The sequence below is a fragment of the Camelus dromedarius genome, chromosome 14 (assembly GCF_036321535.1).
Source record: "Camelus dromedarius isolate mCamDro1 chromosome 14, mCamDro1.pat, whole genome shotgun sequence".
Lineage (NCBI taxonomy): Eukaryota > Metazoa > Chordata > Mammalia > Artiodactyla > Camelidae > Camelus > Camelus dromedarius.
Window position 1 is genome coordinate 55442022 of NC_087449.1, and position 26934 is coordinate 55468955.

The following is a 26934-nucleotide window of genomic DNA, read 5'->3' on the forward strand; positions in this document are numbered from 1 at the left end:
GGATGTGCACAAACACACACACACTTACTTGGCCCAGGACACACTCTCCCAAGGATGCAGAGAGTCCCCCCGCCCAACAATGATGGATGCACACATTCATTTGGTGTGACACCCATGCTCCTTTACAGCACTGGTCCGTCTGACCCAGCACACACATGAGTCTGCTCTTGCATGAACACACATGTGCTGGGACAGGTCAGACGCACACAGGAACATACAAACACAAGGGCAGTACTGACTCACAGTGGGCTCCAGGGTGAGCTGCGGGGGCAAGCGCCTGTGCACGCCCTACCGCTGAAATGCCTGCCTATGCTCTTATGTCCAGAGATGTTCCAACCACACATGTGGATAAATGGTGGGTCACTGCCCCCCCCAAGGCACACAAACAGACTCCCAGCAAGCCCAGCACACACTCTCCCAAGCCTAATGGGGCCAGTGCACACGTACACACAGGCGTGCTGGGGATGCTCTACACTGACCCGGCACACGTGTGCATGCACATCCCTCCCAGGCCTCCAGGGAGCTCTCATAGACAGACAGCTCTGACAGCAGGGTGTGGGGGGAGGGCAGCCCAGGGCTGCAGTTGCCAGGGATACGGATGTGGGGCTCCCAAAGCTGCGCCGGTCCAGGCAGCGCAAAAAGGCCAGCGACCACTCTCAGGTCTTTAAAATGTTGCTAATCAGACAGTGATGCCTTTTAGGGAAGACATCTGAGTCTGGCTACCTGGAAGGAGCCAAGGTAACATGAGGCTCTGGGCCCAGAATTTGCTGCAGACATAGGGACAGAGCTGGGAAATGGATCTGACTGGCCCCCAAGTCCCACCCAGCCCTCTCAGCTTATGCTCCACTGGACCACAGGGGTTAATGTGCCTTACTTGCTGTGTGGCCTGCAACAATTAGGTCACTTGCTCACTCTGAACCTCAGTTTCCTCATCCACAAAAGGGGACAGTAACAATCCTGAGCATTTAGATAGTAAGTTCCAGGCTACACTCAGCACTGACCACATGCCACGTGCTGGGTGCTATGACCAGTGCTTTACTTTGATTGTCACATTGTCCTCACAACTCGCCTGTAACACTCCATTTATTATTATATCTATTTATATGAGGAGATCCTGGCTTTGGGAAGTGAGTCACCTGCCCAGAGTCACACAGGTAGTAAATGTTGGAGCCAGTATTAGAACCCAGGCGGCTGGCTCTTACCTATATCCCTAAATCTTCCTGCTTGAGGGCGTCTGGGGTGTGGCAGGCAGCATAGGTCATTATCCTCGTGTCACACTTGGTCACAGCTGCCCTGTGAGGAGCACTGTGAGGAGCAGGCAGAACAGAATCAGAGGCTGTTTGTACATAAGAGTCATTCTATAGGTGATGACCTTGAGCTCCAGGGGTGGGAGGGGAGAGGGAGACACTCTGCCAGGGTCCCAGAGTAAGGGGTGGGGGGCGCAGAGCCCACATTTGGACCCTGGCACCCTGACTCTGTGCTGCTCAATAGAAGCATCCTCTCTGGTTAAAACAATGCTATTCCACAAGCATATATTAGGTGCCTGCTGTGTACCCAGGCTTGCTTGTAACTGCGAGACAATTACCAACAACTCCCCAGCCCCCTGGATGATGTACACATGGCTCTGCTCTCCAAGCGCTCTGCCAGGGCACGGGCTGGTGCCTGCCCCGAGACACACTCCTTCCTGGAGCAGGAGCACCCCCTCATCCCTCTCCTGTTCTCGGAGCTCCTGTAACTCCTCTGGGCCTCTTCCAAGCCCTGCGGGGCTGTGACTACAGGCCCCAATTAACAATGAGGAAACGGAGGCTCAGAGAAAAGACCTCCCCAAGTAAGTCAGGCAATGAGACCCGAGTCGGAACCTGAGATCAGGAGACCCGGCAGGCTGAGCACCTCCTCCCGCTCTGTGTTTGCAGACACCCGGGCACATGGCGGGGCTCCCACAAGCTCCTGCTGAGAGATGGGTCCCCCAACAGGCTCTGGTCTAGGACCACTGTGCAGGGAGTCCAGACACGGTCAGGCTGGCGCAGGTATGAAAACACCAGGAAGACTGAAAGAGGCTCTCTGAGGTGCCCAGCTCCATGAAGGATCTGGGATTTTATGAGTCTCAATCCATGCCTAGAAACATCTGTCCCAACCCCAGACAGGCCTGCTGGGCATCCTGGCCACGCTCACCCCTCTGGAGCAGGAAGAGCCCCCAGCCCCTCCCAGGGCCTTTGAGAGCATCGCTCCCACCAGGGCTGGGAGGGTGCAGTGTCTGAGACTGGGGTGAGTGGGGCTCTGCAACAAATACTGATTGAGTAGCTTCTACGAACTAAACACCACCCTAGAAACTGGAAATAGTGGTGGACGAAACAAACGCCTGCCATCTTGGAGCCTACATGCCAGCTGAGGAGACACGTAGTCAAGGAACAAACAGGTGAACCCCTGGTATGTCAGGTGGCAGTAAGGGGGATGGAGAGAAATAAAACAGGCAAGTGGGGGTGGGCTGTGTGCACGCACATGCACCCTTTTGAAAACTAGGGCAATGGGGGACCTTGGCAAGAAGGTGATGTTTGGGCAGAGACCTGAGGAAGGTGATGGGCGATCAGTGTAGATCCCTGAGGAAAGAACATTCCAGGCAGAAGAAATTTCCCCGAAGGCCAGTGTGTCTGAAGGGGAGGAGGCAAGGAGGAAATGGGGAAAGATGGGTCCGAGAGAGGGGAGGGACAGGTCGCATAGGGCCTTGTGAGCCCTTTTGGCTTTTGCTCTAAGTAAGATGAAGGGTCTCAGGGGGTTCTGAGCAGGGGCGGGGCATGAGCTAAGTTATAGAGGGACCTCTGGCTGCAGAGTAGGAAAAAGACTGTAGGGGGCAGGGAGGAAGCAGGGTGGAGATGTCCAGTAGGCAGCTGGATATGTGAGTCGGGACTTCAGAGAAGTGGTCCAGGCTGGAGACTGGCCCAGAGAGGGCATTGGAAGCCATGGGCATGGACAGAGTCACCCAGAGAGAGAGAGAGAAGTGGGGAGGGAGAAAGAGAGCGAGAGAGAAGAGGAAGCTAAGGACTTAGAATGGGGCCTCCGAGGTGGAGAGGAGGGAGGTGAGCGGGAACTGTCCATGAACCACATGGTGGAGGGGCAGGCAGGGCACCAGGAGACAGTGTGATCCCAGAGGACAGGGGCCACTTTGTAAATGCTCCTCAGGGAACTCAAGGCCTGGGAACTGACCACTGGATTGGTGATGAGTATCACTTGAGGCCTTGATTGTGAACAATTTTAGTGGAATGATGGAGCAGAGGTGTGATATGAATGGGTTTCAGAGAGTTCTTGAAACAGGAATCCGGGAAATTCAGAATCTGGGTGTCAGACTCAAACTGACCCAGTGACCCAGTTTGAGTCCCAGCTCTTACCTTCCTAGTGGTGAGCCTCACCTTGCTGAGCCTTAATTTCCTTACTGGAGAATGGGATTAACATCCCCCTTACTTTGTAGGGTTGTTCAGGATGAAATGCGATAAGGATTGTGAAAAACTTTTACTAACAATGAAACGTACAAATATTCCAGTGGGAAGACGACAGGTTTTGGATTTCATGTCTGGCTCCACTATCCATCAGCTGTGTGATCTTGAGCTGGTTATTTAACCTCTTTGAGCTTTCACTTCCTCTTCTACAAAATGAGGGTAACAGCCATACCCAACTTCTGGGGATGGTAAGGATCCAGTATTGGACTCCAAGGCACAAGGCCTGGTGCAGGTGGGCACTCAACCAATGTGTGTCCCTGGCTCCCTGGGCTCTTGTATCTGTTATGTACAGCTGGAGTCCAGCGAGGGGTGCAGGGAACTGAGGGGGGCAGTAGGACCCTGAGTTTGATTGCTGGGTCTCTGGGTAAGTCATTTCATCTAACATTTTTGGGTTTCTGTTTTTATAAGTGTGAAGGTGGTGATGAGTGGCCTTGGTTTCTTCATTTGGGGGATGCAGAGAGAGATATGAGAGACAAGGTGCATGGGTGGCTTGGATGCCAGTGGAATGGGAGTGCTTTTGTGTTTGTGACCTGCAGGCAGGGTACCATGATCAGGAAACAAACCCTTGTGATGAGAACAGCAGCAGCATCCAACCTCCACGGGCTCCACGCAGAAGCCTGGGAACGCCTGGTGAAGGAGCAAAGAGCCGGAGGGACCAGACAGGGCAGGAGTCCCAAGGCCAGCCCACCCTGCAGGGTGACCCCAGGGCCCCCAGCCATGGCCCTTTTATCCATATGGCTATTGAGGGCCGGCTCACATCTCACCAAACCCACCCACACCTTCCTCTTCGCACAAACCATATGTCCTCTGGGCCGTGAGGAACTCTTTCACGCCACCTCTGCCCACACAGGATGGAGACTAAGGTCTCCTGTGGCATTTCAGGGGACCCTGGGGCCTCACCCCCACACAGGTAGAGGCATAGGGAGCTGGAGGGGGATGGATATCGTGGAGATGACAAGGGGCTCCCGAGGGAGCCCAGGCCCAGGAGGCTGGATCACTGGGTTCTGGCCCCAGCTCTGCCACCAAAGTGCACCATGACCCTGGGCGAATCTGGTCCCCTCTTGGCTTTAGTTTTCCTTGTCTCTAAAATGGCGCTAATAACCTTTGCCTTGCTTCTCTCATGTGGGTATCATTCAGATCAAAGTATCTCACAGGGTGAGACCAAATGCTACACAAAAGCAGCCTCTAATCTTTTCTGGAACGAGGCAGAGTGTAAGTAAATAAATACTGTACATGTGTAAGACATTATAATTACAAATGGCATTTCCCCCCCAAGCTATGGAAAAAAACCCAGTTTGGCATAGTGTGAAGAATTCTCGTTAGGACTCTGGGAGGCCTGAGGTCTGATTCCGGCTCTGTACCTGACAAGGTGAATGAACTGGGCAGGCCACCCCAGCCAGCCCTGTCCCAAAGCCTTGGCCAGATATTGGTTTTTGAGGGGTTTTGTAAGTTCCACCAGTGAGGAATTAACAATAATAATGTCCTTCCAGCATCTCCCCTCCTTACCCAAGGAAGGCAGTCTAGGGTGTGGGAAGTCTTTGCCGGGGCGGGGGGCGGGGGGGGGTGGTGTCTCAGGGCAAGTCTCTTACCTGCTGTGTGGCCTTGGGCAACTCCCTTCCCCTCTCTGGGCCTCAGTTTCTGTTCTGAGGTCAAAGTTCGTACCTAGACTCTAGGAGCAGGGAGAGAAGGGAGAAGCAGCAGGATGGGGCTGAGGACAAAGGGCCCTAGGGAGGTGGTGTCCCAGCAGGGCGGGGTGGAGGCCAGAATGGGGCCTGTGGGGCCTGAGCCAGCTGCCGCAGAGCAATGAAAATCTCTTAACCACACAGAATTGTTAACGGCTCCCAAATCCTGTTGTACCACAGGCTTAGAAAGGCTTAAACTGTTAAATGCATAAACTTCCTCAATAAACGGGCTTCTCTCGCCAGATCCCGAAGCCTAGCCAGATGAAAAGGCAGCCGCTGGAGGGAGGGGAACTTCCCCAGCTGTTTATGGTCCTGCTGGAGTGCTCTGGAGGCAGCCCGCAACCAAACCCGTCAACCCGAGGCCTTCAGAGTCTGAGGCCAGGCCAGGCGGGGGCTGAGAGGCCAGCGCTGGGGTTCCAGGGTCAGAGCGCCCGGGTTCAACCCCCATCCCTTCCTAACTGTGTCACCTTGGACGAGCTGCTTCATCTCTCCGAGCCTCAGTTTCCTCTTGTGTAAAACAGGGATGAGGATACCCAACCCCCAGGGTGACCTGGAGTCAGGGAGACCCTGAGTGGGGAGCTGCCTGGTCCAGAGGAGATAAGCACGGGGTCCTTGCTACCAAGCCATTCTGACACCTCCAAGAAGCAGAGGAAATCAGAAGTGGGAGGCACTAGACTGCGTACCTGCCTCTGCCACCTAGGAGGGTGGGACGTTTGGCCCCAGTCTTAGTTTCTTCATCTGATGGGGGGATTCAAGAAGGTAACTGTGCAGGAAGGGAGCATGAGGTAAATGCCACGTGGGGGTCAGGGGAACTCTTCTCTCTGGCGAGAAGTTAGCTAGGGGTGGGTGGGCCTCCTTCACTGAGGCCATCTGCCTGCTGGGCACGAGGAGAGGAGGCCCACAGGGGCTTCGCCACCTCTGAGCCTTTGCTCTGGGACTGTGCTCTGTTCTGGCCAACAGCCCTTGATATGAAAGCAACTCGTCCTCCAGGGACCAGGTGTGAACCTCCCTCCTCCCCTTGGAAGCCCATCTGGTGGCCCCAGTTGGGTGAGCCCCCTCCTTCCTTTGAGTTCTTAAGTCTCACGGGTGAGCTCCTCAGCTGGATATCTGTCGAACTCTTTTCACAGCCACCATCTCAGGGGCCTCTTGGTAATCCAGGAGGTGGGCAGGGCAGAGCATACTGAGATATCGACCTACTCCTGGTTAATCAGTTGTCCCAGCAAGTTGGAGAAAGCTGTGTTTACATTCTGCTTCAGCTACTTCGTGGCTGTGTGGCCTTGGAAGACTTGCTGACCCTCTCTGAACCTCAGTCTCACAATTTGTAAATGAAGCTAAACTTATCAACAGAAGATTCAATAAGGTAATGGAGCATAGCATATAATACAGCACCAGGCACACAGAAGGTACCGTTCACCCTTAGCCCTGGCCCTCTCCGGCCTCTCAGGACTCTGTTCAGCCTCTGTCTCACTCAGCCCTTTGACAGAGTGGAACTAAAGTCCTGATAGCCCCTCTGCCCTTCTCTCTTGGCTGAGAATACCTCTCCTGTATCCCCCTGCCCCTCAGATGGCTGTCATCTTGTTCGGGGATCAGCAAGAGACCAGGGTTAAAAAAAAATCAGTCTCATAACTGACTATCTTTTTTCTGGACTAATGCCTGTCCCCACCTATTCCCATTCTCCAAAGCCCTGGGGAAATGGCTCTTCCTCCAGGAAGCCTCCCCAGCTCTCCCCTGACTCCCTCCTAAGTGCCCCAAGGCTGTAGTTACAGATGGAGTCATCTCCCCTATACCAGACTAGAAGCTGCAGGAGGGCAAAAAGCTCCTTTGTCTGCAGTCCCCATACCTGGTCCAGGGACAGGCAAATAGCAGATGCCTGGGGAGTAGTATTCAATATGTGTTAGCTTCTTGGTCCTCTACGAAGGCATCACCTGATCTTTCCAAGAAGCGAAAAAATCAGAAGCTGGCTGGCTGGCTGGCTGGCTAGATGCATAGACAGGTAGATGAATGGATGGAGAGATGGATGGGTAACTGTGAATAAGAATAGAGCTTTTTGTGGGGACAAGGTATAGCTCAGTGGTAGAGTGTGTGCTTAGCATGTACAAGGTCCTGGGTTCAATCCCTAGTATCTCCATTAAAAATAAATAAATAAACAAACCTAATTACCCTCCCAAACAAACAAAAAACAACTTTTAAAAGTGACATTTAAAAAAAAAGAACAGATCCTTTGAGAGCATATAGGAAGTGGGGAGGGGGTGCTTCTAATTTTTAAGAGCAAAGACCTGAATAGCCTTAGTGTACTGGCCAGAGTCCCCATCCAATCCCCTTCCCAAAAGGCTGGACTGAGCCTGGGGGTCTGGAGGGGTTATCTATCACCCTTTCCCCTCCCCCAGCTGGGCGTCCCTACCCTGCCCTTGGAAAGCAGCAGCAGAACTTTCTGTGTAGGGGTCTGGCCTCTCCTCCCACCCAGCATTCCAACCCTCACACCCCTTCCCCCAGCCAGCCCAGGCTCTGCCAGCTGGCAGCCTCCCTCTTTCTCACCGAGACTGACCACACCCCACCCCAACAGACTGGCCAGACACATCTGGGCCACTGGTCCAGCCTCTGTGGGAAGGGCTGGAGCTGAGAGCAGGGTGGGAAGGAGGCCATCCTGAGGGTGGCCCAGGATCCAACTCTGTGGGCTCAGAAACAACCCCTGGTCCCTCCCTACCTTGGCTAGGGAAGCACAGGATTATGGGAGTAAAATAGAAAATAAAGCCACAGGCATAATATCCCATGCTGGTGAGCATGCAGGGAAACAGACACTCTCGAAGGCTGCTGCTAGGAGGGTAACTCAGCCCAGTCTTTCTGGAGGGTGATTTAGCAATGTGTATCAAAAGCCCTTAAAAAATAAAGTACATACCCTTTGACCCCACAATTCTACGCCTGGAGATGTATCCTATGCAAATACCAGCAGCAGTACAAAAAGGCAGAGAGACAATGAAGTCCATCCCAGCATTTAAGATAGTGAAAAACTGCTAGCAATCTACATGTCGATCACCAGAGGACTGGTAAATTATGGCACATCTATCCCCATGGAATTCTAAGAGCCTCCCCAAATGATGATCTAACATGACATGGAAAAATGCCCACAAAAATATTAATAAGTCAAAATTCTTACATATTCTCATCAGGAATCTATTTTTTTCTTTAAAAAAAAAAAAAAACAAACCCAATATGTGTAAATACACATAAGTACATCTAGAAGGACCTACAACCAGTCTGTCAAAAGTGGATATTCTCTGTGTTACTTTTAACTTTCTCCTTTTGGCTAATCGGTCATCTCTAAAGATTTTACACATAACCTGTATTGTTTTTGTGATAAGGAAAAGTTATTTTTTCCTCAAAATAAAAAAGAAAAAGAAAGCTCATCAGGAGAAAAAAAAAGTTCACAGGCAAAAGACAGTGTTTGTAAAAGTCCTCATTTTTACAGCACTTTTCTAGGTATTTTCTCATTTACTCTGCACAGCAGCCCATCTGTTTATTCTGCTTTGCAGATGAGAAAACAAAGACTGAGAGAGGGTCTGTGGCTTGCCCAAGGTCACACAGCTAGCAAGAGGCAGAGCTGGGGTTTGAAACCAGGTCTCCATGGCCAAGGTCAAGGAGAGGCCACGGGTGGGGGAGAAGAGCAAGCCTGGGGGCTGCTGAGCAGGGCAGGGGGAGGAGAGGGAGAGGCTGGGAGGAGAAGCCAGGCAGCTGGGAACTGGGAAGTCTGAGCGGGAGCCAGTGGATCAACATGTGCGAGCAACCACCCCCACCCCTCACCCCCTCAACCCGCTGGCTCGCAGCCCCTTTCCCTGTCCAAGCTAAATATTAAAAATCCCATTACGCCCTGATAGTATCACAGCAATCATGCTCACGGTGGAGCTGCCTCCGGATCTGTTACAGATGCACGTCTGCCATCGGGAGAGAGGAGGGCAGGGCCCCCTGAGGTTGCTGGGCTGAGGGCTCCAGCTGATGGGCAGGGAGGGTCAAGAAGGGGCTTCATTAGGGAAGAAGAGATACGAAGGGAAGTGGAGAGAAAGAGGGACATGGAGACAAACTTGGAGAAACTGAGGCAAGGACCTTCACAATCAGTCCCATTGGGGAAAGAGTCAGGGAAACAGAGTCAGGGCTTGGGTGGCAGCAGCTGTTGCAGGGAGGGAATTCTTGGGCTACTCTCCGGCCATCCCCAGCAGATCTGCTGGTGGCCAGCCCCAGTGGGAATGTGATCCTGAGAGTGTTGAGGACTGGGGTAGGGGAAGGGGGCAGAGTTCTTCTGAAGGAAGTCCCAGGAGTCCTCTACCTGGCATCGGTATGGCCAGTGCAGGCCCAGATCAGGCCCACAGTGAACAGCGACTAGATGAACGAAGAGGAGAGGTCGTGCCCCAGCCTTGCACCCAGCAGGGCACTGGACACCCCCCAAGCATGCCCTAAACTGCCAAGCCTCAGGCCTTTATTCATGTGGTTTCTCAATTTACAATTCCTTCCCTCCCTTCACGCATCCAAATCCTACTCATTCTTCAGGGCCTAATTCAAATACCACCTCCTCCTTGAAGCCTCCCCAGACTCCCAGTCAGAAAAGATGCCTTCTTCTTCATATTCTCAAAGTGCTTTGGATGGACCTCATTTCTGGAAGAACCGGGCTCTACCTCGTTTCCTTATGTCTGAGTCCGCCCAGGAGCCACTTGAGGCCAAACCCCGAGACTCAGGCTCTCTCCTCTGGCCTTCCCAGGGCAGCCCTGTTCAGCTCAAATGGTGCCTCTTCCAAGAATCCTTCCCTGAACCACCTGGCTAAAGCGAATCCTCTTTTTGATCACTATTGTTGCACCCTATATTTTCCTTTCCATTCACCATGATCTGTAACTATTTATTTGTTTATTAACTTTATTTCCTCCATCTTCCCCCATCCATCCACCCAGACCAAAAACTCTGGGAAGGTAGCAAACGTGTTCCTCTTGTTCACTTCCGTGTTCCCTAGTGCTGGCATGTGCCTGGCTCACAGAACGTACTCAGTAAATATCTGTTAGAGGGCTACATGGCACACAGAGGGTACTCAATACATGTTTGTTGAGGGGTTGATTGGGTTTTCTGGGCCCCTCCCCTCCCCACTGTGCCCTGAACACAATAGGTACCAAGGGAAGTTGGTCAGATTGAGTCAGTTTAGCCCGTAGTTTTGTAAACCACTCAGTGCACTGGGAACGTCCCACGTCCATCAGCTATCACTGCTTACCCTCGGGATGGTGGCCACTCCCCATGAGGACTCACCTACTCCCTCTCTGCCAAGAAGGCTTTATTCAGCCTTATTTTCTCTAATCTGTGTTTCTTTAAGAAAGTAATGGAATTTTCCCTATTAAATTATGTTTCAATATTAAATGGATCTTTCCAAATCCCACCCTCCTGGAGATTCTACTAATGTCCCCTCCCACTCCTTCGGGTGGACATTCCCTGGGGTGGTGGTGGAGCTGGACCTGTGGTCACATCTGGCCTGGAGTCCTGTGTGGTCTGGCCAAGGATGTGTTAACACATCGTGTGGCGGAGCTAATGGTCCTCTTACAGGAGCATCAGGGCAGCTTGTTTAAAAATGCTGATTCCTTATAATGAAAAAGAATACGAAAATGAATATATGTGTGTATATGTATGATTGAAACATTATGCTCTACGCCAGAAATTGACACATTGTAAACTGACTGTACTTCAATTAAAAAAGAAAAAGTTGATTCTTGGCCCCACCTCAGAGGCACAGAATCAGACCTGGAGAAGAGGGCTGCACCGGTCCTGGGAACCTGCATTTTAGTAAACTTCCCAGTAGATTCTGAGGCATGGTAAAGGCTGGGCGTCCCTGGGCTGGAGGTGGGGAAAGCACTTGACACCCACTCACATGCGAGCTGTAACCACCATTCAGCCCCACATCTGGGCGGCTGCACACAGGCCACAGTAACAGCCGGTGCCCTTCTGGCTCCCTGAGCTCGTTAATCACACCCCAGCTGGCCTCCACTCACACCCAGCAGCCAGCTGAGCTGGGTCTGGTCTGGGGGTTGGGAGTTGGGGGAAGCCAGCGCTGGATGGCCCCTGCCCCCAAATTACTTAGAACCCCCACCATGTGCAAGAAGCTGCTCAGACTCTGATCGTATGACATGGCCCCAGGGCCCCAACCTCCTGGCATTTACACCCCTGGTAATTCCCTCCATTGGAGCATGGACTGAATTTGGTGACTCACTTTTAACGATGAGAATATGGCAGAAATAATGAGATGTCACATCTGAGATGAGATTATAAAAAGACTGTGGCTTCTGTCTTGGGGGCTCTCTTTCACACTCCCTCTCTCACATCATGTGCTCTGGGGAAGCCACCGCACAAGTGAGAGGCTCACATGGCGAGGGAACTGAGGCCTGCAAACAACCACGTGAGGGAATGTGGAAGCAGAGCCCTCTCCAGTCAAGCCTTCAGATGAGACTGCAGCCTCAGTGGACAGCCTGACTGCGACCCCAGGAAAAACCTTGAACAGAGGCACCCATCTAAGCCATACTTGATTCCCGACCCTAAGAAACTGTGAGATAATAAATGCTTGATGTTTCCAGCTTCTAAATTATGAGGTAACTTGTTAATGCAGCAATAGATAATCAGTACACCTCCTCAGCTGGGCACCCCTCAGGCCACAATTCTTCCTATACCCTTCACTGCACCCTGAGCCACAGACACACCAAACAGTTGACCAGTCTCCCAAAAAGGTCACAATGATTCATGTCCCCAGGGTTTTTTTGATGCTGATCCAACCTCCAGAAGACCTCGACCACCTTCTCTGTGAAACCTTCCCTCTTTTCTGTGCCCACTGCAGCCTGAGCAATTCCTATTAAAGCAAGTCTAACACATTCCCACCGTTGTTCATTTACAGTCAGTCTCCTCAGCTAGACTGTGAGCTCCTAGAAGGCAAGGCCACAGTTGGATTCTTCTCTGTCTTACCTGGTGCTCAGCACAAGGTCTGCTACAGAGGAGGTGCAGGGAAGGTTTGATGAGTGAATAACCAATGAGCAGTGGGTGATGGCTTCTGCTCCTCATGGCCTGTCTCAGCCCTGCCATCTCCCAAGGCTGTGCACTTTCACACTCAAGAATAGAAAACCAGATTTGCTGTCTTCCCCAAGAAACCAGCCTTTTCTCCCAATTTCCCCATTTCTTTTCTAAGAGCATGGCTGCCTTGTAAGTTGAAATTCCTGGTTCCCTCTGATTTCTCCCACTCCTCCCTTTCCAAACTGTCTCTCCCATGTCTCATCTGATTCACTGTCAAAACATCCCTTGATTTACCAACTGCCTCTTCCCCAGCACTGTGGATGCCCAGCCCAGGCTTCCACTATCTCCTAAGATCACTACTTCCCTACAAGTCACTGCTCCTGTCTCTTACACCCCCATTTAATCCTCCCAGGGATCCTTAAAATGCTGCCTCCAGGGCTGGAGGGAGGAGCCACGGAGATGGTGGATGGGACAGAATGTTATAAAGGCAAGGATCATTGCAACTATCCTAGGCTAAACTTTAATTGGCTCTTCAAGGCCCCTGGAATAGGGTCCAAACTCTTCACCTGGCATTTGGCACACCCCAGGATTCAAATCCAATCAGGAAGGCAAGAGGAAGTGTTACAAGGAGGCTTCAAGTCTCCTGTATCACCACCATCGCCATCCCAGCTCACATGACAGAGAACCTGTGCCATGCTGGGCTCGTTGCATAGCATCTCATTTAGTTAACACCTATTAAGCTCTTACTGTATAACAGAAGCCTTAATAAGTGCTTTACATGTCTTAAGGTCTTGAATCCTCACAACCAACCTATGAAAGAGGGTCTCACATTCCGCTCAGGACAACCAGCTTATAACGGGCAGGGCTGGGATTTGAACCCAGGTCTGTCTACCTTCACAGCTGTCTCACCACCACGCAGTACCTCTTACAAACTTCTTAAGCTTTGTGATTCTTTGCCAAAATCAAACACCACCTGTACTATCGTTTACTTAACATTTTTCCTTAAATTAACCTAAGGGGCATAGCGGTTAAGAGGGTGGTTTGGAATCACATCACCTGGGTAAGACTCCTGGCTCCTCCACTTCCTCGCTGTATGAGCTCTCTGAGCTGCAATCTCTTCCCATAAAATAGCAGTCTCCCTCATAGGTTCTTATGAGGATTAAATGAGTTAGATGTACCTATAAAGTGCTCAGCACGTGGTAAAAATGGTAGTCAGGAGGCCTGGTTCATGGTGGGGATGCGCTCCCCCATCTCCTTGATTTGGAAGTAACCACATCACTTGCTTCGGCCACTGAAATGTGCACAGGAGTGATGTGTGAGCCATTCCAGGGGGAAGTTTGAGAGTCCATATACAGTCTGTCACACTTGCTCCTTCCTTCTGCCCCGCTGATCACAATATTCCAAACGGTGGCTCCTCCATCTGCTTGGCTCCCAGAGGGAGGAATCCCAAGCTGACTCATGATGGGCATGTAGCATTAAGTGAGAAATAAACTTTTATTGTTTTGTCACTTCAGCATGGCCTGGCCTATACTGACTGATACAGCAAGAGCTCAATAAATATTATCTCATAAATGTTATTTACTGTGACTTACACATTTTCTTAAAAAGGAAACTATATCATTTTTGTAAATGAAGAAATAAAGTGCCACTTACCACCACTAATAAAAAATAATTAAGATGAGAACCTTTATCCTCATACCAACTAAAATCAGTGTGCACAACCCTGCAGTACGTACACATCCCGCCATTCCAGAAGTGTTGTTCAATGTCTCCCTCTAAGAAGCTGAACCACGGCTGTAGATTTGGAAACCCTGGCCACAGAGTGCCTCACGGTCAGCTCCAGGCCTCTGCCCTGACCAGCCTGATCTCCCAGCCGCTAGGCTCAAGCCCACAGCCGATTCCAACGCCATATACTTGCAGGGGCACCTGCCCCGCTGTGGCTCTTACCTCGGCAAACGGTGCCATTCTCCACGGCCTCGAAGCCCGCTTTGCACATGCAGCGCCCTATGGGCACCAGCCACTCGCCGTCCCCGTTACAGTAGAGCTTGATGGGCACGTCCACCTCCTCAGCGTTGGCGATGCAGCTACCCCGGGCAGCCACCAGCGATGTACTCTCAGCCCCCGACAGTGTCTCCTGGAAGATGGCACCGTTCTGGATGATGCGGGGGCACTTGCGGTAGAAGACGCGCACGGCGATGAGGGACATGCATCCGCCGTAGTCCTGGAAGGCCAGGTAGAAGCCGCTGCGGGACACAGGCCCGAAGCTCCGCACCTCGGTGTTTATCTTCATGACCCGGCCACCGAGGTCCACCTGGGAGAAGCTCTCATCGGCAGCAATGGTATCCACCTTCACCCACGGGTTCTCCATCCAGTTGGGGAAGGTCTTGGTGGCCGAGTCGAAGTCAGCCTCATAGTAATAGAGGTTGAAAGTCTCCTTGCAGGAGCCGGGCACACTGGGGATGCTGCTGCAGTCACGCACTGAGAACTTCATCTCCACGTGGATGCGATGGGCGCCGCGGCGCCGGATGAACTTGGTCCGTAGCCAGTTGTTCTGGCTTGACTCAAACACATTGCACACCTGGTATGTGCGGATGGTGTTCATGTTCTCATCGTAGCCACTCACCTCTTCCCACTGTGGGGGGAATGCTGGTCAGTGGGGGAGGGAGGGGCTTGGCCCCAGGGACCGCCCTGTATAAGAGGGGAGGCCTGGATCCTGCCATAGGGAATCCTCCAGTCCAATGGGAGGAGAAGGACTCCTACCATGGGGGGCCTCCTTGTCCAATGGGGGGGGCACAGAATCTTCCTTAGGGGTCCTCCAGTCTGATGATGAAGACATGATCTCTACCATTGGAGAACTCCAAGCTGAAGGGGAGTCATGGCCTTGGACCTGAGGAATTCCCTAGTCTGAGAGGGAGACTCGCCAATCTGATGGGAAGGGCACACACCCTGCTCTTGGTTCTCTGACTCAATACGGGAGAAGTGACCCTTACCCCGAGGGGTAACCAGTCTGATAAAGGAGACATAGCCCTTGCTTCTGGGAAGCTCCCACCTGGAAGGGCAACCAGGGAGAGGCCCACCCTGTCTAAGAGCAGACAGCGCTTGTGCCTGGGGAGCTACCTGTCTGATGGGGCAGACAGGAGTTCCCTGCTGGGAGTTCCCTGTCTGACCATGGAGACAGAGTCCTTGCCCTCAGAGGCTCCCAGGCCAGTGGAAGAAGAGCCCTCGCCCCGTCACAGGAAGGCAGGGCCTTTCCCTGAGACAGCACCTCTGTTCCGGGGCCTCAGTGGCTAGGTCGGTGCTGGAGGGAGACCTTCCCCGCTGCCTGCCTGCGGCAGGTACTTTGGCACCTCACGGGCCCCGGCCTGGGCTCTCCCACACTCAGCTGTGATTCCCAAGCCCCACTGCTGGAGGGGGCCGTGCAGGGCCATGGAAAGCTGGCAAGGAAGGGAACAGGCCATGTTTCCTTCACAGACACACACAAGTCAAGCTCACGCGCAGGCTGAGCCTTTGTTCACACTTTGTGCCCCCGTCCTTCCTTCTGGAACCTCTTGCAGTGGGGCTCTCCCTCCGGCTGCAGTGTTTGTGTTCACCAGCTCTCCCTTGGGCCTTCGGGGACAATCTGCCTGGATGAGTGCTGAGCACTCCTGGCCCTCTTGTTTGGGTCTCCCGAGTGGGACTGAGAGCTTGTTGAAGGCAGCCACTCATCCCCTCCTTCCCCTGTACCCCTCTTGGTGTTGGGCTGGCTTCACCTGGGGTAGACCCAAGAAGGGGAGACTCAAGAGAGCCCCAACAGCAGGATGCCCCCGTCACCTGTGCCGGTGGGTACCGTTAGCAGGATCTCATTTCTCTGTCATGATTATCACATGTGGAGTAGTTATCCCCACTTTACAGATGAGGGAGTAGAGACCAGAGAGGTGAGGTTACCTGACCCAGGTCACACAGACCCAGACCCATTCACGTGTTTGCCCTGCTGTCTCAAAACACTAGGACCCAGCATAGGCCCAGGGCTCCTGGGTTTTGTCCCAGCTCTGCTAACTTGATGTGTAGCGCTAGGCAAGTCACCTCCCTTCTCTGGGCCTCTATTTTCCCAACTGCCAAATGTGACTGGTGGAGGGGAGGGCAAGTGGTAGGAGAGGTGTCACCCTCAAGTGGGTGTTCTTTGTCCTTTTGCCTCCCTTAGATTCTCTGGGCCACGCCTGCACAGGGTGGGGCAGTGGCCGCCAGCTTGGGGAGAGATGATGCTGTGCGGGGCGAATGGATACAGGGAAGGCGGAGCCGGTCCACCCGCTACTTCACTGGCAGCTCTGAAGCTCCCTACATTGCATTTAATTTTTTTTTTTTTTGGTGGCACCATGTGACAAAGTCAGCCCCTTGTTACAATCACTGCTCTTCTTCAGAACTTAATTAGAGCACTTAATTAGAGCGCGCTGCCTTTCTCCCCTCTCTCTAATTAACACGCGGGGGCCCTGCAGCCCAAACACCCCAAATAATTGCGTCCGGGGCCCTGCAGCCCAGCCTGGCCTCATTACTGGCAGGGAGGGGCTGTGGGCCCAGCCGCCTTCGCAGATGGAAAATTAGTGACAAGAAAGAGCCACAGAAAGAGGTCTGACCCTGCGGCCTTGCCTATTGAGAGCACAGGCCTGAGGGGGTGGAAGGATGCAGCTCCTTGGGGCAGCAGCTGGGTCCCAGGGGAGGAGCCATGATAGGGGGAAAGGGAGGAATGGGCGGTGGGAGCCCAGACCCCTCCCCAGAGATCAGGGGGATGAGAAAGGGATGCTATTAGAACTGATGACGGTGATGGTGATGGTGACAGTTACTACAGCTACTCATTATGGGGAGCCCACTCACATCAGGCACTTTGCAGAAGAGCCTCACAACAGTCCTGTGAGGAAGACACTATTATCACCATTTTAGAGATGAAGAAACTAAAGCTCAGATAGGTTAGGGAACTAGCCCCAAATCACACAGCTGGGGAGTAGCAGAATTGGGACACAATTTCAAGTGTCTGATCCCATAGCCTGTGTGTAAGTCCTGGGCTGGTTGCTGCGGGAAGAAAGAGGAATCTCAAATTGTGCCTGATCTTGTTCTTGGGAAGCTTACAGCCTACGTGGGCTCAGACCACTGGACCCAAAGAAGTGTGGTGATAAGAGCTCGGGAAGCGGGAGCCTCGTGTGATGGGGACCCAGAAAGAGGACCCAGAGGACTAGGTCACAGCCCTGGATACAAACCTGAGCCTCATCACTTACAAGCTATGGGGTCCCTGGCAGGCAGCTACCGCTCTCTGAGCCTCAGTCTCTCACTTGTAAAATGGAGGTAATTCTTCCCCACAGGACTGGAGATGATGCGTGTAAAAGTGCTTTGATACAGTATCCGACACATAGCGGGTGCTCGGGAAATCACAATTCACTTTCCTCATCTGTAAAACGGGGGTACTGCAAGTACCCACTTCTCAGCCTCGCCTTTAGAATTCTATGGGATGAAGGCTGAAAGCATCCAGCATGTTGTCATGGTAACTGGCACTCCATCAATGGGAGGGGACCAGCAGTAGGGGCACTGAGAAGTCGGGTCCTGGGACCTGAGGGAGGGAAAGGGGCTGGAATGCGAGGGGGCATCCAGGCCCTGCAGTGGAACCCGAGGCACCGTGGGGGACCAGGCACAGTCTGAGGACCGCTGACTCACCCCTGACGGAGGATGCACAATCCAGCCCAGCTCCGCTGTCGCCGTGGTTGAGTCCATCAGTGTTTCTGTGGGGAAAGTAAAGAGTCACCGACGAGCTGCCCTCCCAGCACTGTGAATCACCCCAAGAACCGACCCCTTGAGGGCCTTCTTTACAGAGTGCCACTTACTCCCATACCTCCAAACAATCATCTGACCTTACAGACTACCCTCCCTGTAGGTCCTGCCTCTCACTCCATCACCCCACACATCCCCACACTCCAGCCAAGCATCTGATTCTGTTCCTCTAGGCTCCACCCCTAAAGGCCCAGCTCCAGCCCTTCTACGCATGGTCACATCCCACCCTCCCAGCCAGTCCTGTCCTAGGTATTGCTCCTTTGCTCCTTCACTGGTTGGGAAGGGTCCTAACCTGGGGTCTCCTGGATAGACTTCAGAAAGTCCTCAAGGAAATTTCAAATTTTTACTTCAAACTTAGGGTTCTGTTCACTTTTCAGCTTGCGTCAAATTTTCAAAACCTTACAGGGGCCTCCCTTGGGTCCCGGCCAAGCTGCATCAGTTACCTCACGTTGGCCCTCTGGCCCGCACGTCCGGGATACATTTCCCCCTTCCCCAGGAACTTAGAATTCTTCACCTAGAATTCCTCATCCCTAGGCCCCTTTCCCCAGGGCTCAGCCAACTCCACCCCTAGGATAGGGCCCTGGAGGTGGAGGGGTGTTGGAGGTGAGCATTGTGCCCAGGGGGGCTAGTCCGTCACCTGCCCTCTGGGGGTTCAGGAAATTCAGATCAGCTCTGAACCAGCCAGGGCCCCACGTGCTTCCCCTCATTCCAGCAGCTGGAAGAAAGGAGCCACACGGCCAGTGACAAAGGAGACCCACAGGGCCAGAGAGATCCCCATTCACCCCTAGATCAGGCTCAGCACTCCTCCCCTCTACCCCTGCCCTGCCACAGGGGATTCCAAATGCTTTTGAACTGAATTGCAGTGCATTGAGCAGACTCAAACTGCTCACACATTCAATCAACAAATACACCCTGATGTCCATTATGTACCAAGCTCTGTGCTGGGTACCCTGAGGGAGAAAATTTGAATAGCAAGGCTCTACTATGGAGCAGTTCACAGTGTGGTAGTGGAGATGAAATGTAAATAAAATAGTTGTGAGAGAGTAGACAGAGAGACCTAGGAGGCCACGGTTGGACCTTCCACACCACCTAGATCAGCGAGAGTAAGTGAGAGGCATGCTTGCTACTAGGCTCCAATTCTGTGCCCAGGACAGACATCACTAATCAATCCCCACACTCTGTGGCTGCACAGTGCTCCAGGAAACTAGCATGTACCATTTGAGATGCTATCCCTGGTCTAGCCTTACTGCCTCATTTTGGACATAGGGCAACTGAGGCACAGAGGGGGAAGAGACTTCCTAAAGATCACACTGGAGTTGGTGGCAGAGTGGGAGGTGTGCGTCTTCTGCCTCCCACCTCATAAACTTCTAGACACTTAGGTTGATGGCCTGGGCTGCACGGACAGGGGCGAGGAGAGTGGAGGCAGGGTGCACAGTGTTCAGGCCGCTGTGAAGGTCGAAATGGGAGTGACAAGGTCTTGAACTAGGACAGGGGCAGTGTGGATGGGAGGGTGGGGCAGAAGGATGCACTGAGCCAGAGGTGACCCCAGTCAGACGCACAAGATGACAAGAGAGGATGCGGCAGTGTCCCCATGACCGCCTGTGGCTTGTGTTTGTGGTCACTGTGTCCCTTTGCACTGGGGGCTGGTGAGGGGGGAGGAGGGTGCCAGGGACGGTGGAGTCCAGTGCCAAGGACGTCTTTTTGATGGCAAATTGGAGGGAAGTTCTATTGTGCTGCTTTGGAGCTGAAAAAAGGGTTCCTTTTCACACTCCGAATGCTACAGATTTTTCTTCCTGGAGAGAACAAGGGCTGAACTTTTAACCTGTTTTCTCTCATCGGCCTCAGCCAGAGACGCGCCAAGCCGGGCTCTCTGCCTGGGCCCGAGGAACAGCTGCTGGGAGCTGTGTGGAACAAGGGAGAGAGGAGACTGTTTGGGACCAGAAAAAGGTTGGGTGGGGGAGGCAAGCCCGCCAAGCAGGTGGCCCCACCCCTTGGCTGGATTCTTGGGCTGACCCAGAGGCCAAGCACTAGAGGATTCCACGGCCCAGAGGAGGGGCTGTGAACTGACATCCTCATCGCTGGGGTGGAAACTCAGGCCCGGGGAGGGCAAATGACTTGCCAAAAGTCAAACACTAAAAGCTGGTGCTCAAACTCTGGGCTCGTAGGGAGCTCAGGTGGGGGCTTCCACTGCTCCCCTCCCCTCTGCCTCCCACCACATCTGGAACCAGCAAGGGGAGGATCTCAGAAGGACTGGAATCAATGGGCTGGCTGGTTCACAGACAGGAACGGGCTAGAGGGAAGGTCAAGACTGCAAGTCTCCTGGGAAGGATGCAGAGGCCGGCGCCTCCCATGTTCCCTTCTCACCAAGCCAGTCCGGGGCTCTGTCTGCAAGCCCGCCTTTGTGAAAGCTGTTACCCCTGGGGCCATGGCAGGAGGGAACCCCGAGGGCTCTTCCCATAACTTCTCTTTGGCCTTTTGCCTTTCAATGTTTATACCTCCTTCCACCCTCCCCAAAAAAAGCAGGTAAGCAGAGCAGATCAGCTAGGGTGGGGAGATCAGAGAGACTTCAACGCCAGTACCCGCTCTGCCACCTGCTTGCCCTGTAACCTTGGACCTGCAAGCTTTCTAAGCCTCAGTTTCCTCACCCGGAGAATGGCCATAATACCCTCCAAGGGTGGACAGAAGGACTAAACGAGGGGGGAGGTCAATTAGCTTGCAGCCCAGCACAAAGTGGACCCTCAGTAAGTGGCAGCTATTCTTTCTTATATCAGGCGTGGTGTTTTCGGCTGACCCAGGGCCCACACACACTTCCCTTTGGGCTCATTAGGTGGCCCCTGCAAGTGAAGGAGTCCAAGCATCTCCCTCTACATCCCAGATAGTGCCTGTCAACACCTGACAAGCATCAGCCTCTCACTCAAGGGCCACAGCCTCTGTGGGGCTCCCCCTTGTCCATCTGATGCTGCTCTCCTGGGATGCCCTGGTTTCCCCTTTGTTCCTCTCAAACCAAGCACCAAAGTCAAACTCAGTTTCCCAGGGAATCTGGAGTCAGAAGTTCTTGCCTCAGGAACCTGGGTGGGTTCAGAAAGCCAAGCCCTATTTCCATCACCAGTGCTTCCTTCCTCCCCATAACATCCCAGACTTCTCCCCTCTGATCCCCCAGATCCACAGAGGGAGAGAACTCATGTTCGCTGAGACAGAGACCCTGTCTATTAGGAGCCAGAGACCCTCACACGCATTCTTACAAGATGCCAAGAGATAGTTGATACTGTTCCATTTCATAGATGGGAAAACTGAGGCTTACAAAGCCTTAGGAACTTGCCCAAGGTCACACATCTATTCCATTCACAAGCTGGGCTCTAGCTGCACAGGCTGTTTGTACTCTCATCCCTGGACCTCTCCGACACTGTTCCTTCTGATCCTTCCCCCCTTCACACCTTCTTTACCTGACCCAAGACCTGGCACAGGGCTTAGCACTTAGTCGAAGGCGAAATCCCCTTCCCTCACCTGAAAACTGTAGGCCTTGGACACATGCTAGTGTCCTGCTCCATCAGGACGACTCTCGTGACTTCAGCTGTTTCCACCTACAGGCTGTACTATTATTTAATTACCAAATTTCTTCTGACTCTTTTTTTTTTTCCTTAAGTGCATTTTAAAGAGGAAAAAGTTAGCATTATTATAAATGGGAAACCAATATCACTTGCCATAAAAGGAAAGAAATAAACGTAAGACCATTACAATTAAAAATGTTCATCTGCAAACTCCCTAACATCCCTTCACCTGCCACACTTTGGGGGGCCCTAGGCGCCACCAAGTTGCCTCTGAAGTGCTGGAAATGCCCGCCTCCCCGCCCTCACTGTGACAACGACAATCTTGTACACAGATAATCAATCACCACACGACGTGACAAAGACTGCAACAGGGATGTGTGTGGGTACTGAGCGTGATGGGAACCGGGCGTGGAAGGAGCGGAAGACAACGCCCAGTTAAGGGGCGGCTTCCTGGAGGACGTGACACAGATAGAAGCTTGAAGAGTGAGTTAGAAGGGAGTCAGGAGAGGGTGAGTGGGAGGGGCGTGCTAGGCAGAAGGCAGAAGGCAGAAGGCAAAGGGATGTAGGGGACAATAGCATGGCTGGTGGGAATTGATGTGAGTGAAGGTGGGCCGGGCAGTGGGGGGAGCTGAGGGCCGATCTAGAGAGTGGGAGCAGAGGCAGCCCAGGAAAGGTCGGCGGCTCTCTGAGGTCCCCCTGCTGGGTCACACCCACCTGCTCACATCCTTGCCAGCCCCCAGGTACCACCCACCCCCTACCCTGCCTTTCACTTGCCTCCAGGCACTCTTACCCCAGTTAATCCTGGAAATGCCCAGTACCCAAACCCTGGATGCTTAAAGTGACCATTTGAACAACCCTAATGGAAAGATGAGGAAACTGAGGCTACGTGGACAAGATGCTTAGCATCCAGGTGAAAGCTGGAAACAGGGCCTCCAGTCACCAGCCGGGAGTGCCTTTCTTGGTGGGAAAACAGGATCCGGGCCCTGGTGAGCGGCTTTGGCCCTCGCCCCACTGCGCCCGCACTCCCTCTGCTTCCTGGAGACTGCACAGAAGAAAGCAATCAGGAGGCCCCGATCACACAGGCTGGGGAGGCTCGAGACCCCTCTGGCTATGTGTGAATGAGCAGTGCGCATTTCAGAAATATTTGAGCTAAAAGAGGAGACACACTGAAGTCGTTAACGCTGGGCCAACAGGAAGGTGGCTGCGAGGGGCCCTGTTTTCAGGCAGGGGCGAGTGGTCACCCTCTGCTCCCCAGTCTACCCCTGGTCAGCTGTCTGACCCCTTCTTGGGCCATACTCCTCTAGGGTCACAGACACTGTCGACACTAATGACAGTAGGTGAGAGTTTCAAAGACATGAGGAGGAACTTTCATTAAGCACCTACTATGTGCCAGGCGTTGAGCTGGGCACTGTAAATACAGTTTCAGGCTCATGGTAACTTGGGGGCTACATTCTATTAACCCCATTTTATAGACACGGAAACTAAAGTCAGAGAGGCGAAGCAGCCTGCACAAGGGCACAGTGCAGAGCTGGGATTTGAACCCACATTGGTCCCATTCTTCACTGTGTTATTTTTAGGATTCTTCAGCAATAGGCTTAAAACACACACACAGATACCAGGACTTTCTGTATTCTCACCCTCTGTGTGGGCCTGTGTAAGGATAGGAAAGGAAAGAGGGGAGGGCAGCAGGGAAATGGGGCACACACTGCCTAGGCTAGAACCTTGGCTCTGGCACTCTCTAGTGTGTGCAAGCCCGTACACCTCTCTGGGCCTCAGTTTCCCCATCTGTAAAATGGGTCATGTGAGAATTAAGTGACATTGTGTAGGTGAGTCCTGTTGTTCTGCCATCTCCCAGGGCCCTCATTCTAGGGGAGCTCTGTGTCTGCCTCTTTCACCACTGTAACCCTAGCACTGAGAACTGGTCCTGATACACAGTAGATGTATCTGATCTCCATGTGGCAGCTGGGTGATGGCTCTAAAGCCCATGTCTGATCATGTCTTAATGCCTTTCAGAGCTCCCACTGCCAGCAGGACAAAGTCCTGGTTCCTCAACAGTGCATTCCACACCCCTGCTGACTGGGCCAGCCAATCACCTTCCAGCCGTGTCCAGCCGCCCTGAATTTCCTTCTGCTTGCAAAAGGCACTGCTTCCTTGCGCCTTGGTGATCGACCATTCCCAATTTTTCTGCTTGGAATGTCTGGCCCTTCCAACTTTGTAGCCTGGCTAACTTCCCTTCCAAAACTTAACTCAAAGGCTCTTTCTTCTTGGCATCTCTCCCTGAGTTCTCCTGGGTTAAGTAACAAGATCAGGGTCATTCAACGAACATTCCTCTACCTAATATGTGCAAGGCCCTGTGCTGAGCCTGGGGGACCTGGAAACATTCCTCCCGACCTTCCCTCAAGGAGCTTCCAGACTAGTGCCCGAGACGAGAGCTTTCTATAGGGAGAGGCAGAGTAAAACGGCTGGGATGGGAGCCAGGAAACCCAGGGGAAGAAAGGATTAGCTTTGACCAGGGAATTAGCAAAGGCGTCTCAGAGGAGGTGGCATTCGAGCTGGAAGAAGAGGGGAAGCGCATGCTGTGTAAAGGGCACAGCAGAATCAAAGGCACAGAGGTATGAAACTTCAGGAGCAGTTTGAGCAACAGTAAAATCTGAGGAATGGTTCTCACTCGTGGGCTCTGGGCTGAGGGTTTAGCACTCATTATCTCATTTCATCATACTATTTATAAAAAGGTACTTTATTTAATTTCCCTTTATAGATGGCAAACTAAAGTTAGGAGAGATTGTTCAAGGTTTTCATGGCCAGGAAGTGGGGGAGCTACGTCTACCTTGCACCAAAGCCCATATTCTTAACCACAGCACCATGCTGGAGTTTCTGTCTCAAGGGGTGGGAACAAAATGCTTGGTGGAAGGATCTGGTAGCTCAGGATGGGGGCCAGACCTGTAGGGCCTTGAATGTGGGGCTAAGGAGTCTGGATCTTGTCCCAAAGGCAATGGGGAGCTATGGAGGATTCCTGAGGAGGGTGGTGACATGGCCTGTCCTGACAACATGGTCTATCCTGAAGATGGACAGACACTGCCTAGCTGTTCCCCAGGGTCTTTGCTCCAGACTGACCAGCATACCACAGCCCAGGCAGCCAATTCAGATGGCACGTGACCCAAGCAGTGGATGCTGTTCTCTCTGAACCCTTCCCAGCAGCTCCAGCTGCTCCCTGTTGGGGCTAATGAGGCTAAGCTGACTTGAACACAGGCTCGTCTACCCCAGCAAGGCCTGGTGAGATGCTAGCCACAGCTGGGAGGCCAGAGGCGGGCCATCAATGGCTGGGAATTAGAGCATTCATTCCATGGTCCATATTAGAAATTCTAAGAGAAGGCAACAGTCAGGAATCAGGAGATAAAGTTCAAGGGTGATGAAAAACTGGGTAATTTGGAAAAGTCATTTCATCTCCCTGAGCCTCAGTCTCTTCATCTGTAAAATGGGGATCATAAAATCCTTGCTCTGTGTAATTCACAGGGTTGCTCTGAGGATCCAAGGAGGTACTGGGTGCAAAGGGTCTTTATAACACGCAAAGCCTGGGCCATACAAAGGCAACAGCGAGCATCACCGGACTCATGGAGGACGACGGTGGACGTGTCATCTACACTGTCTCACTGACATCCCAGAACAAATTATGGGGAAGCCAAGGCTTGCAGAGATCAAGGTCCTCCCCAAGGCCACCCAGTCAGTAAGGGGCAGGGCAGGATCTGTCTGGTCTGACCTCAGAAACCACCAGGCTATGCTGCCTCATAAACGGGAGGGGAAAAAAATCCGAGCTTTCCTGTACCATGCCTTCAGTGCCAGGCCCTGAGCAATCATTCTGCACACCCCGCAAGGCTGGCACTGTTACCCCCATTGCACAGATGAGGAAACCGAGTTCGGAAAGGCTAAGAGACCTGCCCAAAGTCACACAGCCAAAAAGAAGCAAAGCTGGATTTGAACCACCAGCCCAACTGGGTTTCCCATGGCCACTTCTCTGAAAACCAGATGAGGATCAGCGGATAAGAGGGTCTTGGGGTCACTGGCTCAAAGCAAGCAAGGGATGGCAATGCGAGAGCAACCCTGGGCCAGCTCCGGGAAGGCTATGGACTTTCTAGGGCGAAATCTGCCAACAGGCAGCGTGATGTTTTTCCAGCTCGGCCCCCTACTCTGCCCTCAGGCTCATGGAAAGGGACCCAGCTAATGTAAAATCCTTCTGCCCGACGACTCTTGCAGCACATGCCCCTCCTTGTTCTCCTGCAGCTTGGGGGCCCTTCTCTGCCTCGGTTGCCTGCCTGGAGCCTGCTCTTGTTTTCTCAGGCCAGGGTGGAGGAGTCCCCGCGACGCCGGCTGCTCTGCTCTGTCCCCCCGCCTGCCCGCTGCTGGCCTGGGCATCCGCCAGCGCTGGCTGCCGGCTGAAACCCAATCCTCTGGGCCAGCCGGGGTGCTCGCTAACAGCGGGCCGCATTGTGCGGCCAGGGCTTCGGGAGAGTTTGGATTCGCTGCTTGGGGACCCACTTAACCTCTGCAAAGGACAGGATGATGGATGGGGGTCTGGGAAGGGGTTGCTGGGGGGTGGGGTGGGTGGTAAATGAACACCAGGGCTTTCTGGGGAAGGGAAAGAAGGGAGGCAGGGACGGGAACAGCCCTCACACACGAGAGCTCTGTTAGTCCTCACGACAATCCTGAGGATGCCTGGCACTGTTACTGGTCCCATTTTATAGACTCTGAGAGGCTAGGTGACTTGGCCAAGGTCACACAGCAATTTAGAAATTGAACTCAAGTCTATTGCCCTTGAGCCTTCCTGACACACTCTAGGCTAACTCACACAGCTAACATTTGTCCAGTGTTTTTTAATTTTTAAAGCTCTTTTACCTAAATGAATCCACTGACCCTTCCCATCTATTAAGTAGGTAATAAAAATATAATGATGGCAGCTGGCATTACTGAGTACCTACTGTGTGCCAGGTGCTGTGCTGAGAACTTTTGGAATTTATCTTGTGAGATCCTAACAGTGACTGATTAGTGGGGAACATTTGTCATGGCCATTTTTAAAGAAGAGGAGAAGCACTCAGAAAGGCAGTTACTTCTGGGACCCCCCCTCAGGTGGCTAAGGGAGGCAGGAGCCCAGGCACCCCAGCTGTTTACAGTCAGCACCCTTACTGAGTGGTTGTTAAATATTTTTTACCTCCCCTCTGCCCACTGGATAGAGCTCTCACTCTGAAGTTCAGGACTCAAGGTTCTTCCTTCTCCCTGCAACTTTTCTCGCCCTCCTGACCTGCCTAGGACTCTCATACACATCCTTTAAGACCCATCTCAGATGTCACCCCCTCCTAGAAGTCTTTCTGATGATCCTAGCACTGGGGCTCCCACAGTCCTATGTGT

The 26934-nt window shown here is 52.8% G+C and overlaps 1 protein-coding gene across 3 annotated transcripts in view; it reads right to left on the bottom strand.

Moving 5' to 3' along the window:
• The window catches only part of EPHB2 (EPH receptor B2), a 175940-nt gene that overhangs the window by 97476 nt on the left and 51530 nt on the right, over window positions 1-26934 (bottom strand). For all 3 annotated transcript variants that reach the window (XM_064493944.1, XM_064493943.1, XM_064493942.1), the window contains exons 2-3: window positions 17873-17937; window positions 14141-14825 (exon numbers count right to left, since the gene is read on the bottom strand). In XM_064493944.1, the coding sequence (XP_064350014.1) occupies window positions 14141-14825; window positions 17873-17937 (750 nt within the window). The remainder of the gene's footprint in view (window positions 1-14140; window positions 14826-17872; window positions 17938-26934) is intronic.